Source organism: Dermacentor albipictus, chromosome 5 (genome assembly GCF_038994185.2).
Source record: "Dermacentor albipictus isolate Rhodes 1998 colony chromosome 5, USDA_Dalb.pri_finalv2, whole genome shotgun sequence".
Lineage (NCBI taxonomy): Eukaryota > Metazoa > Arthropoda > Arachnida > Ixodida > Ixodidae > Dermacentor > Dermacentor albipictus.
In genome coordinates, this window is record NC_091825.1 from 148,271,542 (window position 1) to 148,289,418 (window position 17,877).

Below are 17,877 nucleotides of genomic sequence, written 5' to 3' on the forward strand. Positions count from 1 at the left end.
TTTGTCTTTGCATAAAGTTAGTATTGTACTAACTCTGTTTCCAACTAGTCACACCTCTGGTACGTGACACATAGGTGCTTCGAAATGCGCCGTAACTATACTCAGCGATACTCTCTCTTTCCTCAGGATTACGCGGGCAGTGCTCAACGCAACCATCTTTATTCAAAGCATAGTTTTCAATCAGCTCTAGCCTTTTGGCATGACATCACAGCTCACTTAGCGAGGTTTTCTGCCATACATGAATTTCTGGCTTTCCACGGCGAAGACACAGTCGATCGTCTTGTCTGCACTAAGATTCTAACAAGCAGCGAGGAAAAAAAATGCATGCGTACTGCATTAAAGCTACTGACGGAGCCCAGCGGGCAATAATTTATAAATATACTAAGCTCAATGTGAAGCAGCGGATACAATTTACAAGAATAAGATCTACAACATATGACTTGGCGCGCACGCACACAGGGGCTACGCGGCGGCGGCCGGCGCTCGCCTCGACACCAAGGTGAGGACTCGTACACAAGACAGTCTCACGAGACAATACACCAGCGTCACAGTCAAGTTGGCGAGAAGTACGAACACAGTCACCAAAGCGTTGAACAATTCCACCGCCTGTTGGCGCAGCTTTCGCACGTCGGGAGAGGCGATTTTCGGGAAGCCCTTCTTGCAGTCCGCAGCCGTGGCCAGAGCGGCGCTAGAACACGACAGCGGCGCCGCGCACGGATTCTTTGGAGACGTCGGCGTTGGGGCCGAGGCACTGGCCTTGGGCGACGACAGCCTGGATGACGTGAGCTTGCACCGCGAAGGCCTGACCGACCTGTCCCCGGAGCGGGTTTGTCCGAGCGCGGTGCTGGGCATCGGGATGCGCCTTATCGGGCTGCAGCGCCTGGACGTTGTCGGTGCCGTACGTGGGGGAATCGTCGATGCAGGAGGCTCGAGGCTGCGCTTCCGCGCTGGAATTGCAGGAAGTGGTAGCCAGGTCAATTAGGGCAAGTAAGCGGATAACCATTTCAAAGCAGCACGATCCACATATTTCCGGAGTTTTACAAACTCTGCGAAGCGCTTGTCTCTGTAAGAAGTGTGTATATCTAAGAGCTTTTCATGGGTGGGAGGGTGTTATTGTTGAAGCCCTCCACCTTATACACTTTCTTTATCACATCTCGAGGACATTCAACGAGATATGAAAAACAACTATGAAATACAACATTTATTATTTTTTCGTAAATCTCATACCTTGATCACTTAATTCTGCGTTGTCATGCGCTCGGCTGTTCTGCAATGTGCACGCATTTGGTCCTCAGCCATATGGCTATGGTGGCTAGCCACCATAATATCGCTTCCGCTTGCCTCAAACATGCTCCAGGTACTAAATTTACAAGTCGTTGACGGTTGCGTAGTCAAAAATTTGTAGAGTCTTTTGCAGAACTCTCCTCATCGCAAAGAGACTGAAAGAAGTCACATTTTCTTAGAAATAGAAAATAACTCCCACAAAAATTTTCCATTGTCATTTTCAAGCAGTAGGCATTAACAACCCGGAAGCTAACAATGATAACTTGAATAAAGGTCCCAGCGCTTATACATCCCGTTCTCACCCGTTTAAAACAAAAGCTCTTATGACCAATGCTGAATTATATATAGAAGCTCAGCTGTTACAGTGCAATGCCCTGCTCAGAAAAAAAGCAGCAGCAGCTGTTTTTTGGCTGCTGCAGCAGCAACAGCCATTTAACGCGCTCATGAAACGTGTGCGCTCGATTTGACAGTCAAAGAGAGGTTGCAGATTATTGAATAGCTTTCTTTGACCTCTTTCACCCCTTCACCAGTGGTGGTTGGTGGTTGTACTTTCACCGCCGATACAAAGCTGCCGATGCAAGGAGAAAATGCTCTCGCGCAAACGATTTACGACTCAGACAACACAAAACATCACCTTGGGTGTACCGGAAAGATCCCAACGTCTTGACTTTGGGAAGTTACCGCATGCAGAACACGAGACTCGAAGAAAGGGACAACACAGCTTCGTGTTGTCCCTTTCTCCAAGTCTCGCGTTTTGCTTGCGGTAACTTCCCAAAATCACGAGTAACCAACTGACCTACACCCACACTCTGCTATGTCACATCCGAACGTCCTAGCTTTTTATGGGACATACTGAGGGCGTCCACCGCACCATGCCTACGATGAATTTTAAACATAACATATACTGCTGGACATATCGCGAAGTTAACTTGAGATATATCCGAGCAACATCGTCAGCAGGATGTCCGTAGGACGTTGATTCCAGGTGTACTTATTTGGGAGCTTCATGCTTGCCCGAACGATATTGCGCATAACCAAAAACGGAATCCAAATGGCACTGCCTAAAAAAAAGGCGTTTATTTGTAGACTATTTTGTTTTAAACATTAATTATTATTATTATTATTATTATTATTATTATTATTATTATTATTATTATTATTATTATTATTATTATTATTATTATTATTATTGGTCGTGGTGTCTAAAGCGCACTTTCCACCGATGGTCCTCTTGAAGTAGCAAAAGCAGATCTCGAGAGCTATGCTATTGCAAGTGCATAGATGGTGCTGCACTTAGTGTAGTTCGTTTGATACCAAACTGCTTTTTAATGGTGGCAAGAAACAAAGAGGCAAAATTCCTGAGATTTCGGAGCACATGAAAGTGCGTAAATATCAAATCGTAGCCCTTACATTGTGGCTTCTCATATCCAAGCTGCGTTATGCATATATTAACCCACTTCGTAAATAATGTATTGCCCTGTAATTCCAGTGTCAAACAGTAGTGCCTTGGAACACGTCCTGACATCATCCTAAAATGGTCCTCCAATTATGTACCTGGCATGTTCACATTATCTACTCGGGACGGACAAATGAACTCGGAATCGTAGCATGCGTCCCGCGCGCAACCGCAAGCGAGCAACATGAAATTGAAGGCCTCTGTCGTACCCGCGGCCGCTTCTGGAGCCATTTTCAGTCGGGAAGGCTGCCTGGCTGCGCTGGCTACCGTCGGTGCGTGCGAATTTGGCTTGCGGCGACGGGCTTCGGGGACCGGCGCGTCCGCAGTCTCCTGCCGTTGCTGATGCAGCGCCGTCGAGGACGGCGTGGCAGCGGCGGCGGCGGCGGCAGGCGGCTTGTCGCCGCCGACGATACACAGCGCGTGCAGCAGAGCCATGGCGGCCCACACGGCTTTGTACAGCTTCTGCACGAACTCCTCGCAGAGCGCCATGGCCCATCGGCCGATCGTGGGCGGCCCTTCCCCGTCACCCAGCAATACCGGGGCACGCAGGAGCGGGGCGCCCTCGCGGCGACCGACGTCGCCGTCGCGCCGGATCGCTTGCACCGGCCCCGTTGCCCGGCGAGCGGCCATGATCGTGAACGGCCCCGCTGCTTCGTCTGCCTCGACCTCGCTCAGTGGAACTGTACGCGCGCTGCTGCGTGTACGGGGCGACGTCTGCACACAGCCGTGATTGTCGGGAGGAGCTCGGAACACCAGCAAAATTGGAAGGCAGGAACGAGGTACACAGCAGAAACTTTATTTATGCGTTGTGTCCAACGTTCATATCGAACCATAGCTGCAGATGTAGTGGGGCGCTAATATCTGGTGTGCTAGGTGGTAAATAGAGGGATAGGATCGGGGAAGTGGCTAGACTTGACTAATAACTTCACTAACCCCATCCGATTTTTGGACAATCCCCCTTGTAGGTATGAGCAATGCATAGAGGATAACCTACCAACCAGCGAACTAAAAACCGAACTGAGGCATCCCTTTGGTCATTGAGCGTATAGGTGACCTTCTACTATTGTAGCACGCATATATTTCTATCAAAGGCATAGTTTTGTACATTGTACTCCACAATATTCAACCACAAGGTTCATTCAATCTATAGCGTTTATCCTTAGAGTGATAAAGGATGCACATCTGCTGAGTACCAGTAAAGCGCTGACCGTAGCATGTGTCCCCTGACCAGGTCCTTCGGTCATCGTGCACATGATCGTGCTCGTCGTCAGACAACCGAACTCCCGTTACCCCGACACACGAAGTTTTGTTTTAATATCAACGCACTTCACATCCATTTAGAGCAAAGTGATCATCATCGGCATTGCTGCGGCCAGGCCTTAGCTGATCCAATCCGGACGACCAGCGAAGGACAGGATGCAGCTGGCGCGGCTGGCGTCCCTGTGGTGGCGGACTTGCTCCGCGGCCACGGCGTCCGTGGTCAGCAGCCCGCTGTGCCGCGCCCTGGGCGTCCTGCTCCGCATCGCGGTCATCGTCTTCTTCTGCCTGGTCGTCATAGCGCTCAACTTCTTCAACTTTCTGGGACCCAGGCCCGCTGTTGACGACGTCCCCAACAGAGGCACGTGCCACGCGACCGGCGCTTCTCTACAAACACGCTTTCAGCTCACAATGATGGCTTGGTGAGCTAGTTCATCAAGCATCTTAAAGGGTTAACAGCGCACACTGACAGGGACAGAGTGAAGAACGTACGCTGTGTCAGCGCTGTGTCAGCGCTCTGTCCTGTGGTTCGATCCTCACTCTGTCCCCGTCTGTGTGCGCTGTTAACCCTTAAGGATGCTTTCAGCGTCGCATTTTCACTGACGGATGCGATCTGCGAAGCATTATCGTTGGCAGGTTCACCAAATCTAATCCCCTTGGCGACACATCTCGCTCTTGGCCGACGGCACCCTAGAGTGATTAATCAGATGCGGTGTCAAAAGCTAGTTTCGGTGGGAACAGCCTCATGCACTGATCCTTTATATTTCTAATATTAGTTTCACTATTCTGCAGACCAGGCACGCCTGTTCTTTGAAGTCGACCACGCTGTCTCCCTCAAGGAGGCGCGGCAATCATTGCGATTGTAAATAGCTAGCACTCTCGGATCTATATCTAAGCACACACAAATAGCGAAGTTTGTGGACGGATTGATGACCGTTGCTATAGAACAACTGGTAGTGCATCGCCCGCGTAATGCGAAGATTGTGGGTTCGGTCTTCAACGGCGACAACTTATGTTTTCGTCCACTTCCATTTCATTTCATTTTTCCCCTTCATTACTTTCTAAATTTCAATTTCAACCACAACTAATTACCCTTATGTTTTTCTTGGGTTCATTTGTATGTATGTTGTATTTATTGTTTATTGTTGTATAAGTTGTTGTATGTATGTATGTATGTATGTATGTATGTATGTATGTATGTATGTATGTATGTATGTATGTATGTATGTATGTATGTATGTATGTATGTATGTATGTATGTATGTATGTATGTATGTATGTATGTATGTATGTATGTATGTATGTATGTATGTATGTATGTATGTATGTATGTATGTATGTATGTATGTTTGTATGTATGTATGTATGTATGTATGTATGTATGTATGTATGTATGTATGCATGCATGCATGCATGCATGCATGTATGCATGCATGTATGTATGTATGTATGTATGTATGTATGTATGTATGTATGTATGTATGTATGTATGTATGTATGTATGTATGTATGTATGTATGTATGTAACAGGGCGTTCCATTCATGTGTGCTCCTTGCAGATTGCAACGGCGAGCCGCATCATTATCTTGCCGCCTTGGACCCGACCAGGTCGGAGTGCAACTGCTCCAACTACTGAACTTTGTGCGGACAACCAAGGAACTTTCGAGTCCCACTCGTGCCGACGCTAGCCGCGCTCGTGCGGCGACTTCTGTGGGCAAAAAAAGATAGCCGCCGAAGATCGCGGCGGGCTTGTCATGGCCGCCATACAAGCGTTGGGAAGCGCAGAAAAGCTGCGCTATGGTCCTGAGCGCTCTCTCGAGCTAAATGTTGAATTCCCGTAGAAGGCACCACTCCGCAAAAAATTACCGTTTCGGTTACACATTGAAGTAGGGCACTTCAGTTTCAACAGAGGGTCAATTAAAACGTGCTTACTTGCCTTTCAGAAGAGACTTCAATGCCACTGTAGGACTGGAGCTTGTGCCGCTGGTGCTGTTCGTGTGTCTTATTGATCGATTACAGGAGGACTACTGAACTGTTTCAATAAGCTTAAGATAACAATTGTTGAGTCACCTACCCGGGAATACTTTTCGGAGGGAAGGGGGTGGACGCTTGACTGAAAATGGAGGTAGGGTAGGAAGGGAGGGGGGGGGGCACGTTTCTTGTTTGGCAGACACCACTACCTTGCTTTCAGGCAACACTGAACGCATACTTTACGTGGTACCCATCCAGGGTAACTCTTCTGGACACAATGTCCAGCTGGCGCGCGATCTTGTAGCGGTTCTGAAAGCGAACCGTTCGCTTGCCCTCGCGTGATTCGTCAGTAAAAGCGCGGTTCTGACCAATCAAGCGAGGGCAAGCGAACGGCTCGCTTTCCGAACCGTTATAAAATCGCGCTCCAGAACCTGATCAAATTCCGCCATGTTGGCGTTTTTATAGTCAGAGACGGCGTAGCCGTCCTGTGAGCCAATCGGAGCGGACAAGATGGCGCTTTCAACAATGGGGTGAAATTGTAGTGTCCAGAATGGTTTAGAATAGTATCTAGAGCTACGTCATTTGTAGGCGAACACATCACGTGTGATGGAAGCGCCGGTATGAACTATTTAAGACGGCTGCCATGATTCACCCAATACCCATACATCTCAAGGGCATGGTGGACCCGCCGAAGCAAATGGGAAGTACGAAGCAGACGAGTGAGAATTGCCGCGATCTGCCGTACAACCACTTTCTCAAGGCTGAAGGCAGTACTCCGGAGCGTGGGCGTGGCGTGCTCCCAAATTGAATTTGTCGATGACTCGATGCGCTTAGTTTGAGCATGCGCTTTGAATCGAGTGTGCCGCCACAAATGACATGTATATCGGTGCAGCTTTCTTTTAAATCTTTCGTTACCTGTAGAAATGCGCTTTATTTCGGTGCTTTTACAGCAAAGCTGTTTACCTGACGGACCTGTATGAATGAGCCGTATGCGTGGTCTCGTAGAGAGGTGAGGGGGGGGGGGAGGGGTTATCTGGGCTCGATAACGTCCGTAAAGTGAACAAAAAAGATAACAAATGATAGTACTGCTCAGAAGAAAGAAAGGACACGTGATTTCACCGCGCGCCGCACCTACGCAGTGGCGGAGTGCACTCGCGCCGGCCGCCGTTGCTGCCGGCTGCGTCTGCTGCCATCTGCCCTCCATACAACGGCGCGGCAGTTGCGGCGGGAACTGTTGTGCCATTACCACAAGCCCGTTTTCCGAATCTGCAAGATGCGGAATCTATCCTGCGAGCGCCCTAATTCTCCCTTCACAAGTCAAGATGCTGAGCCGTCAGGCAGCGGTGTCCTGCTGCGGGAGAAGCCTCGGCGAGCCGCATGTTTGGACGTGTCAGCGTGTGCCAGACAGCCCGGCGCCGCACCTCCCTTTGCCTGTAGGTCACCGCGCGCGCGAACTTTGAACCGGGTGGCCAGCGCGGTCGCTGGTTGGACCCCTCGGACGACCGTCGTGTGCTGACTTTGTATTGGGCCGTTTGAGTGACAATGGTTCCTCGGGGATTATAAAAGCAGCGACGCGCCACCTGAAAAACAGGATCCGCCGACCCACCGGGAGACAGTGTCGCTCCCGACTGGGGTGAGATGTGTCACGCGTTTTCGCCGGACGTCGTCGTGCGAGAACAGTCGCGTTTGTTGTGAGCACTCGGCCCCAGTGCCGACCCGTTCATGTCCTGTATGATAACCTGTATATAATGTATAAAGTCCCTTTTGTTATTCTCATCGACGCCAGGCTCGGAGTCTTCGCTACCAACGCTCTGTCACGAAACGGGTGACGAGCGCTACGGGACCACAAAGTCGTAATCGTGGTGCAGCGGTGCAAGTTCGTAACACTGCTGGCACCGGTTGGAAGTCCGTAACAGTGGATGGCAGCGACGGGATTGACCGGCATCAGCTACCTCGGCGCGGTGAGTGCCTGAAGTTTACCTCAAACACCAGAGTTTCTTTGACACAGGTTATAGTAGCTTAGGGAAGGATTTGGTGTTGCATTGTGATAACCTTGTGTGTTTCAAGCCTAGTAAGAGTGTTTTGAAAACCAGGGGATGCTGAGGGGGTAAACAGGGCAGTGTGTGAAATACTTGCATATGTCTTACTAGTAGCATTATAGTAGCGTACGGCAGGTATATTCAAAAAGGGTAAACAGCAGGAGGACAGTGTGAACGATGGAGAAGTACAAGGTGAAGGAACTTCTCGAAATTTGTGAGGAGTTGGGCATTGAGTTGGGCTCAACCAAAAGAAAGAATGCGATCCTTGAGGTCATGAGGACTGGGGACGTAACGGCTGAGGAAGCCGCAGAGGCCTTGGCGGGTATCAATGAACGTCGGGAAAGGGAGGAAAGGAGAGAACATGAACGTCGGGAAAGGGAGGAAAGGAGAGAACAGGAACGTCGCGAAGAGGAAAAGGAGGAAAGGAGAGAGATTCGTGAGCACGAGCTTAAAATGAAAGAGTTGGAGACCCGAAATAGCTCGCCAGCGCCTAGTCTCACTTCTAATGTTCCAAGAATACGCGATCAACTTCCACCCTTTGTCGTCGGAGAGGATATGGCCAAATACCTCGTGAAATTTGAGCACGTGTGCGAACGGAATAGCATTGAGCGATCCCTTTGGGCACAGAATCTGTTAGCCTTGCTTCCTGGGGAGGCATCAGACGTAATAACTTGCTTATCGAAAGAGGCGTTTGAGAGCTACAGTGATGTGAAGGAAGCGCTACTGCGGAAGTACAAATTGTCGCCCGAAGCTTTCCGGCAGAGGTTCCGGTATGCAAAAAAGGGTAAGGAGTCGAATGTTGACTTCGCGTTTCGTCTAAAAGCCGACCTGGTGGAATGGCTGAAGGGCGAAGAGGTTTACGACGACCGCGACAAAATTGTCGAATGCATCGCGTTGGAGCAGTTCTACCGTTGCATTGATGAGGATGTCCGGCTCTGGCTGCAAGATAGGCTAAAGGATGTTAAGCTAAACAAGGCAGCAGAGTTAGCGGAAGAGTATTACACACGCCGCAGCTTGCACAGCAAGGCAGTGCGCGTAGAAAAAACTGATAGGAGAGATTGGTTTTCCAGGAAGCCCGACGAACGGAAGCAAATCACGCGTCGCGAGTTTCGGGACGACGAATCCCTTACCAAAGAAACTGTAAGGGAAGGACAGAATGCATCTCAGAATGATGACGATGGTCCGAAACAGCGAAACGAAATGACGCGTTCTTTTGAAAAACGGAAACCGTTAACCTGCTACAATTGCAAAAAGCAAGGGCACATCGCTGCAAGCTGCCCAGAGAGAATTGCTTTTGCAACGATACAGGAAACTCACAAAAACATACGTCTATTGGAGCCCTATGTGCAGGAAATTAAGGTGAACGGCAAGAAGTGCCGAGCACTGCGGGACTCTGCAGCAACTATGGACGTTGTTCACCCGTCTTTCGTCTCCTCGAGTGATTTTACGGGAGAGTGCGTTAGGATACGGCAAGTGGCCGAGAAGGAGAGTGTCTGTTTACCGATCGCAACGGTTATCATTGAAGGAGAGTTTGGGAAACTTAACACCGAAGCCGCTGTGTCAGCCGCCCTCCCGGAGCAATTTTCCTACCTCTTCTCAAATAGCTCGGAGCAGCTGCTGAGGGATCAGGGCAAATCATTCTTTGCCGACGTGGCGTACATGGCGCTCACGCGATCCAAAGCGCGCCCGCTGTCGAGAGAACTTGACTTTGCGTCGGTGAGCGAAAGGCGGTGCGGCACACGGACCGATCAAGGTAACTTGAGTTGCGAGCAGTCACGGGAGAGGCAGAGCTCGGAGGCTGGCCTAGACGAGCGGGTCCTCGAAGTGAGTGGGAGTGACGCGTGCAGTGCTAGCCGCGATATAGACTCGACGCCGCAATTAGGCGACGCGGGCTCCACACTCGCTCCGGTTTCCGCCAGCCGGCAGGAGCAGGCTGCAGTTGAAAGAGAAAGTCTGATTCGCGAGCAACAGGAAGATTGTTCACTAGCCGATCTGAGGAAGAGCATCAAACGGGGAGTGAAAAAAAAAGGGGTTTCATTTGGTAAGGAATCTGGCTTATTGTACCGCCGCTACACGGATAAGCAGGGTCGCAAATATAAGCAGCTTCGGATTCCGCGAAAATATCGCCGGGAAAAATGAATGACCTCATTTGCTTCCTCAGTGGTATGTTTTCGGTCCAAGTGATTTCAAGGGGACCATTCTATTTGTAATTATTATTGCTGATTAATAATTGTTTCTATTTTGTTGTGTTGTTGATTTGAAAACTGATTGTTTGAGCCTTGTGTGCTAGATCGTACACCTGCCTCCTGTTGCAGCGGGAGCAAAAAGGGGATAGCGATTTAGTTAGGTTGATTTGGATTATGGCCTTGTCTGGTGTTTGACGGGAGACAGAGGGCACTTGTTCGTGTTGGGTGTTGCCTTTTGCCGGTCGGTTTTGCAAGCTGCAGAACGACCAAGCGGGACCAGTGGCGAGAAGCAAGGTCTTAGGAACGACCCGAGCGGAGCTGGTCAAGGTGCCTTGGCGACGACGCGGTGAGCAGAGCTCCTGTCCTGGCGAGTCGGACCTGGGCACGTGAAGTTACCTGGCGTCCCGACACTGGACGTGAACTTGGACGAGCCTGACGAACGTGCGCGCCCGGCATCCGAGCCACGTGGAGGCAGCTCGTCTTCCCGGCGCCTTATCTGAGGGCGGGGATGCTGTTGTGCCATTACCACAAGCCCGGATTCCGAATCTGCAAGATGCGGAATCTATCCTGCGAGCGCCCTAATTCTCCCTTCACAAGTCAAGATGCTGAGCCGTCAGGCAGCGGTGTCCTGCTGCGGGAGAAGCCTCGGCGAGCCGCATGTTTGGACGTGTCAGCGTGTGCCAGACAGCCCGGCGCCGCACCTCCCTTTGCCTGTAGGTCACCGCGCGCGCGAACTTTGAACCGGGTGGCCAGCGCGGTCGCTGGTTGGACCCCTCGGACGACCGTCGTGTGCTGACTTTGTATTGGGCCGTTTGAGTGACAATGGTTCCTCGGGGATTATAAAAGCAGCGACGCGCCACCTGAAAAACAGGATCCGCCGACCCACCGGGAGACAGTGTCGCTCCCGACTGGGGTGAGATGTGTCACGCGTTTTCGCCGGACGTCGTCGTGCGAGAACAGTCGCGTTTGTTGTGAGCACTCGGCCCCAGTGCCGACCCGTTCATGTCCTGTATGATAACCTGTATATAATGTATAAAGTCCCTTTTGTTATTCTCATCGACGCCAGGCTCGGAGTCTTCGCTACCAACGCTCTGTCACGAAACGGGTGACGAGCGCTACGGGACCACAAAGTCGTAATCGTGGTGCAGCGGTGCAAGTTCGTAACAGAACACATGGGTTTGTGCGCCGCAGTAGCCGCCGGGGTGTGTAAGATCCGGATTGTGCATTGCAGAGGTATACCATTGCAACAGTTGCAACTCCAACAAAAATGGGGAAAATGGGAAGACCGCGCATTGTGCCCACAGTCGAAGAACAAGCCGAGTACGAGGAGAGGCGCCGACAGCAGAGACGAGACTATAACCAACGACAACGTGCTCGTGCGAAAGCGGAGAATGAGGCCAGTGACTCAGCCTCCCAAGAGCGTCAGCGAGGAGTCTAATCGTCGGTGTCGAGAGCAGGCTACCGATGAAGATAGCGCGCTGGAGGCCGTTCGTAGGCGTCAAGCTAGGTCGTTCGAGTCTGCGTCAAAGCGGCAGAGGCGTGAGTTGCCACCTCCTTATAGAGTTTCACAGGGGCGAATTCCAAATTCAAAGAGAATGTTTCTGGACGCGGAGTTCGGCCATAGTTGCTCGGCACAGCTTCGCTGGCTAATCCGCCATGCACCATATGAATGGTTCGGTCCGAAATTTTGTTTGCATTTGATTTCAAGACGTAATGATCGCAACGTATACTGCGATACATAATGTTATAGCCTGATCACCCGTGTTTTGAATGGATCTATAGCACTAATAATTTCTCAGACAATTGTTTTAGAATTCCCATGTGAAACTCTAAAGAAGCACTTCAAGGAACACGAATGAAAGTAATAATTTGCTATTTTAGTACAAGTACTGAGAGTAACACATATCTGAAATATACAAATTGTGCACGTGAGTTCTAGTTTCCAACGTTTATGATTGAGATTATGCAAAAAAAATTATCATGAAGAGTTGGTGGCATCAATAGCAGCCATAGCGATGACCATGCTATGCGGGAAGGCAGTACCTTCGGAAATGTGAAAACAGGTAAGTTGCTATGTACAAGGAGCATTTGTTTGCACTCGTTGCGGCAGGCACCTGGTTTGTCTTTTACTGCATTCTTTAGGCTCGTGTAGCAATTGTTGTCGGGTCAGGGAGCATGCAGAAGGCTTCTCATACATGATCATTGCGTTCGATCAGCTTTTCTGCGCAAGCAAGGTAGTCTAGTATGCATTGAACTGGCGCTGAAGCATCCACGTGCTTTGTTCAGTTCCTGTACAGTGCTGTACAGTAATGTGGAGTGTTGGACAGTATTGTACAGTAATGAATAAGGGCACTTGCATAGGCGGTGTTCAGAATGTAAGAGAGAGACAGCTAGTCAAGCTTGGCGACTGAAGGTTGTCGGTGAAACATATTTGCGAAAGGCCTGCTGGCCGCTGTTGTAGCAGTACTAGGGTGTTACTTATGGATACGAACTAAGCATCGCCAGCACAACGTGCCAAAAGTAGAATTTTATTACGTGAGCCTCGAAAAAATTTCGCTGTCTAGCCGCACGGTGATTGACTTTCTTGCCAGGTGGTCCCTTGCGTGTAAAAGAAACACAGTTTGGATGATGATTGCGTATATTGGTTGGTAGCTTGATGTCGTTTTATTAGAGCGCAGCTCTTTGGCGTCCGTTCCTGGGTTTCGCGTCGTCGTCGGCGTTGTCGTCGGCCTCGTAACCAGCTCCGCCCCCCTTTCATCCCCCCAGCGCTAGCAGCGACCGACTGATACCGCTGGATGCCGCTGACGCCGCTAGAGAGTCAAGATAACGTGACTGCATAGAACACCGTCGCCGCCATGCAGAAAGAGGAGGAAAGGGTCCCCCCCCCCCCCCTGTTCTTGTGTGGCGGATAGGGTGCTCTTCAGTTGCCGACGCGCCGGTTATTTCACGTAGGCCCCGGCACGTCGACGAATACGTGACCACCTTCCCACGGCTAGACCTGGTTCTTAGCGCTGCGGAAGCGAGGGTATCATATTGTTTGTGTCGGCATCGGCGGCGTTGTCTCTGAAACCAACTCCGCAGCTGGGGTTGACTCACTATCGGCGTCAGCGGCATCAGTCAGTCGCTGCTATCTCTTCCCTCCTCCCTTTATCGTGTTGTCCGCTTGCTGCGCGTGCTTCTGCCCCCATCGTTTGCCGCTGGGTGTACACGCCGCCCCCCTCCCCCCTCTTCCTGCGAGTCTCCGGTTGTCAAAGCGCCGGCTCGAACTTAATTCCCTTCTTCGCTCCTCCTCCAATGCAACCCCTGTGCGGTGGCAATCAGAGAGCCAGATCGGTGGCGGCGGATCTGTATATGTGCACCGCCCGAGCCGAAATTGCCGCTGCCGTTCGCCCTGTGCGGTGGCAATCAGAGAGCCAGATCGGTGGCGGCGGATCTGTATATGTGCACCGCCCGAGCCGAAATTGCCGCTGCCATTCGCCACTGCGAAATTATCTGCCAGTTCTTTCTGAGCCATGAGCGAGACGACCGATGGAAGTCCTCCGTCTGCTGCTGCTGCTGCTGCTGCTGCTAAACGAGCTGCCAGAGCAGAGCCGGGAGACATACAGAGCTCGCGAGGCACTTGTATAGATCTCGTCTTTGAGAATCAAGCATTGGTGTACCAAGTCGAACATATATCAGTCTATTTCTCCGACCACAAAGCTTCCTTCATGACTGTCAAGAACTGTTAGTGGAGTCTTTGTTAAAGGAATACGTGTGGAAAAAAAAAATTCTGTGATAGCGCATACATGTGTTGCTCGATTTCTTTGCCTCAATCTATCGAAAAGGTGAAACAGCTTATTTGCTGCGCTCAAATTTCGCATTAGGAAGTAACGTAATCGTCGGTAATTTTTTTTAGACTGGAGTCCTCCGAGGTGTTGGAGCGCAATAACTCTGCGCAGGTTTCAGCTCTCGAGCATTTACTGCATGCGATAATTGAAGCTGACTGCGACGATGTTTCAGCTGCTGAATACAACTGAAGTAATTAATGATTCTCACAGAGGCTGCGTTGTTCGTGTTCACTCGTTTTTAATGACGCCTTTGCTTTTTGCAGAGAGTATTACAAATATGGTGACATCGCGAAGCGATCGTTTAGGGTCACGTGTTATTAACTGAACTCAGATGCGACGGCTTTGAGTTTCCTGATGAAGGCTCATCGCGGCGAGCACAATCTGTGGTCACCTATTCCGGCAACGCCCTGTATCCTGTAGTCGTAATATAACCAAATTGCTGGTAAGCATAGCATCATTAATTTTATCGTGGATGTTGTTGGAAGTGCCGCGTTTGATTGTTCAGTAAGTTAGGCCGGCGGCTGTCGAACGATTATTATTTTACAAGTCGCCTACGAGATACACGGTAATTCGTAATCTCGGCCTTATATACGAACACTTGGTTCAGACAACAATACTTTGCTATAAAATGTGAAATTCTGATACATGGGTGCTGCAGACAACAACGGTATCTCAGCGACGTACCGCGAACGGTGCGCGACAACGACGCTATCTACGGCTCCTCGACGTACTTCGAGAGACATCTCCCATATAACCACGCAATTTATATTATAATTCACAGTGTTCGTTCGTTTCTTATTGCTTTTCGGCCCGCCAAAGCAAGAGCGTACGAGAAAAAAAAAAGAACGTTCTCAACGCGTAGACACCGTGGTTAACCGGTGTCGGGGCTACAGCGCTCCGATGCAGCAGCCTTTCCAGATGGCGGCAGGAGCCTCGGCGTCTTTGTACACAAGCCCATCGTAGGTGGCTGAGAAAAGAGAAAAAAGAAATGGAGGAAACAAGTCCGCGCTAAAGCCTATTCTGCAACAAGAGATATACAAGAATAACGAGTGCTGTTGAGCGGGCACCAACGAAGATACTAACTTGCACTGCACTGACAGTTTATTGTAAATACGAAATACGTCAATCCTGCAGGCTTTTAGGGAAGGGAGCGGTTGGGAATGTGCCAGAACACGACACAAAAGCGAAAGGCTGGCGGCGGCCTCACGTTGGAATTCCTACACCAACTAAACTCCCCAGGGCGTCATAGCCTACTGCAATGCCAAAAGCGTGGTTTGCTTAATTGATTGTTAAGAACAGATTTTATCTGTTCTTATCCCCGACTGCAGCAACATCACCATCACCACCATATTAAAATATACTTACAATACTAACGTATTGTAAAGTATTTAGCAAGTATAAGTATTTTAAGTATATTTAGTAAAGGCGTTGGTCCCGGGTTCGAGTCTCGGATCAAAACCAATTTTTCTTCAACTGCGAGGCTTTTCTTTCGACGAACCCGTAAGTGTTTCCTTTGTAGCAATTGCTACAAAGGAAATTGCTACGATTGGGTGGATGTCTGGCTTTCCCGTTATTAAATACTTTCATAAGTGGATGAGCGCTAAACTTTGAGATCTTGTCTTACATTTCAATAGCAAAAAACAGAAGGAAGAACCATCTCTTATGCGTCGTTTATAGATACAAGACGAGTCAACAGTGCTTGACACCGAAGAAAGACAAGATCTTCTTGGGCCCATTAGTGTACCACGTGGTTCGTTGCTTAGACTGCACCACCTTCGGGATCCGCCAAGATACTTGAACTCTGAGCTTAATTTGCATCAACTAGTTTTGCATGATGCGGGAGATGCAAGACTGCACCATCTCCGAGATCGGCCCACATTTTAAGTTGAGTAAAGCCACACTTTCGGTTCCGCTTTTAGCCGCACGCGCAGTGTGAACGTGCGCACATTAGCTTAATTTCGGCCTTTTTGAGCTAATTACGCCTTATTGCTGTTGCATACGTACATAGCTCTGCGCTAACTTGTTACATCCGTTTCATTCCAAGATTCAGTCCGTGCCTTTTTCATTGTCCTACGCGCACTAGAATGCCTCAAGTCGGCTAATTTGACGAGACGAAAGTGGCCAGAAAGTGGCAGCCAGATAACCACATCCCACGAACACCAAATCAATTTCAAGTCGTCAACGAGTCCTCGTCCTAAAAAAAAATGAAAAAGGAAAGAAAGAACACGCACGCGGAAAAGCGACAAAACTTGTGACTCTGCAGTTAGGATGCTCACAAAAGTTAGACCTTCATTCGCTAAGCCAATTAGGGGTAGTTCATTCTTTTCTTCAGCTTCTCTCTCTTTCTTTTCGTCGAAGAAAAGCAAAAAAGTGTTCTGCAATAGTAGTCCGATTGCTTAGACTCGGCGAAGTTCAGTCAAAAGCTTTGAAAAGCAGCCCTGACTTACAAATGGGTTGGTGGTGAATACAAAATGTGGAGGGGAAGCAGGAACGTGGCGTTATAACTCACCCTAAGTCTAGGCTTCGTTACACAACTACTTGCGTTGCGGCAAAGCTTTTACCGCAACACTAGTAGCTGTGCAGCGAAGCCTACAACAATAGATGTCGGGGTGAGCGATAGTGACTGCAACTAGAAAAAAAAAAAGAAAGCTGCAACGTTATTAGTAGGCCTATTTCATAGGCGATCCTTAGATAACTGCTGCAGCACGAGAGTGCGAAGTTTGGCCTGTCGGTTTGAAGGATTCTACAACAACGCCTGTCACCTGCGCTGTTTTTAGAAAGTGCCAGAGCGCAATCGCAGTATATGCTGGAGTCGCAGGTTTTCGTCGCATTATAAATAAATAAATAAATAAATAAATAAATAAATAAATAAATAAATAAATAAATAAATAAATAAATAAATAAATAAATAAATAAATAAATAAATAAACACCTTTCCAATCGCCGATGATGAGGTCCTTGGAGAGGATGTCGGAGCGCGTCGTTGCAGGCACGATCAGGCTGGGCACGAAGTTGGCGCGGCTGAGCGAGGCGTTGGCCGCGCGGCCTGGCACCAGCGCCCAGTGGGTGCCGTCCGAGCTGGCCAGGAAGGACTCGCCCGACGAGTCGGAGGCCAGCATGCGGCTGGACTCCGGGTCGAAGCCCAACAGGTGATTCACGAACGGCTCCAGGACTGCCATTCATGACCAAGCGCGAAACGCGTTCATGTCACTACGTAAGCTCGAGCGTGGGCTGGAAAGCGACTATAGAGGACTTAACAAAATACACGCGAGACGAATCGATACCCTGAAACGGATATACTGGAGGATACAACGCCGCGCGCTGAATCTAATGGAACATTTCACTATTGGTTTCTGAGCACGTCTGCCACGGTTGAAACGTTGTTTGACAAAGCAACTTACGTAACAATAAGCATGCTCATACAGAGCCGAGACACAGAGAAATAGATTCTCACGAAAAAGAAAACGGCACTAACTGGTAGATATCTCACTTATGGCGGACTCCTCAACCGCACAACTATAGTGCGAACGAAGCAGAATGACGCAACTAAATTTCACTGTTTTCCCAATACCATCGTTGCACTTTGACGGCTCTCTGAAAGAAACTGTCCAATACGCAATAAAAAAGAAGACTGTCGTCTCGTTACCTCAGCGTCGTTCCTCCCAAGGACGTATTAAGGTCTAGCCCAATCGTCCGTCTTACTGAAGAGTATATTTTATAAAGGCATTAGACTTCAACTTTCCCAATATAGACTCTTACACGTCGTCGACAAATCAATGACAATAAATTATTTGCTCATTGGCAGATTCAGCGATAATAAAGCTGTTCTTTTTACTTTATCTTTTCTCCGCCTTTGT

The 17,877-nt window shown here is 49.4% G+C and overlaps 2 protein-coding genes across 5 annotated transcripts in view; both read right to left on the reverse strand.

Annotated features, from left to right (window-relative positions):
* Positions 1-140: 140 nt before the first annotated feature.
* On the reverse strand, positions 141-3,414 carry LOC139060196 (uncharacterized protein DKFZp434B061-like). Its single transcript, XM_070539159.1, has 2 exons — positions 2,950-3,414; positions 141-947 (listed from the first exon to the last, which is right to left on the reverse strand). The coding sequence occupies exons 1-2, from the start codon at positions 3,368-3,370 to the stop codon at positions 463-465; spliced, it is 906 nt and encodes a 301-aa protein (XP_070395260.1). The 5' UTR covers positions 3,371-3,414; the 3' UTR covers positions 141-462.
* Positions 3,415-14,238: 10,824 nt separating this feature from the next.
* The window catches only part of LOC135906210 (uncharacterized), a 59,210-nt gene continuing 55,571 nt past the window's right edge, over positions 14,239-17,877 (reverse strand). For all 4 annotated transcript variants that reach the window (XM_065437475.2, XM_065437474.2, XM_070539160.1 and 1 more), the window contains 2 exons: positions 16,953-17,192; positions 14,239-14,987 (listed from right to left, as the gene is read on the reverse strand). In XM_065437475.2, coding sequence (XP_065293547.1) covers positions 14,908-14,987; positions 16,953-17,192 — 320 coding nt within the window. In that variant the 3' untranslated portion in view covers positions 14,239-14,907. The remainder of the gene's footprint in view (positions 14,988-16,952; positions 17,193-17,877) is intronic.

Coding starts and splice junctions, on each gene's coding strand:
- LOC139060196 (XM_070539159.1), bottom strand. CDS start 3,370: ATGGCCGCTCGCCGGGCAACGGGGCCGGTGCAAGCGATCCGGCGCGAC. Junction 948..2,949: donor GGCTCCAGAAGCGGCCGCGG/GTACGACAGAGG, acceptor CTGCAATTCCAG/CGCGGAAGCGCAGCCTCGAG.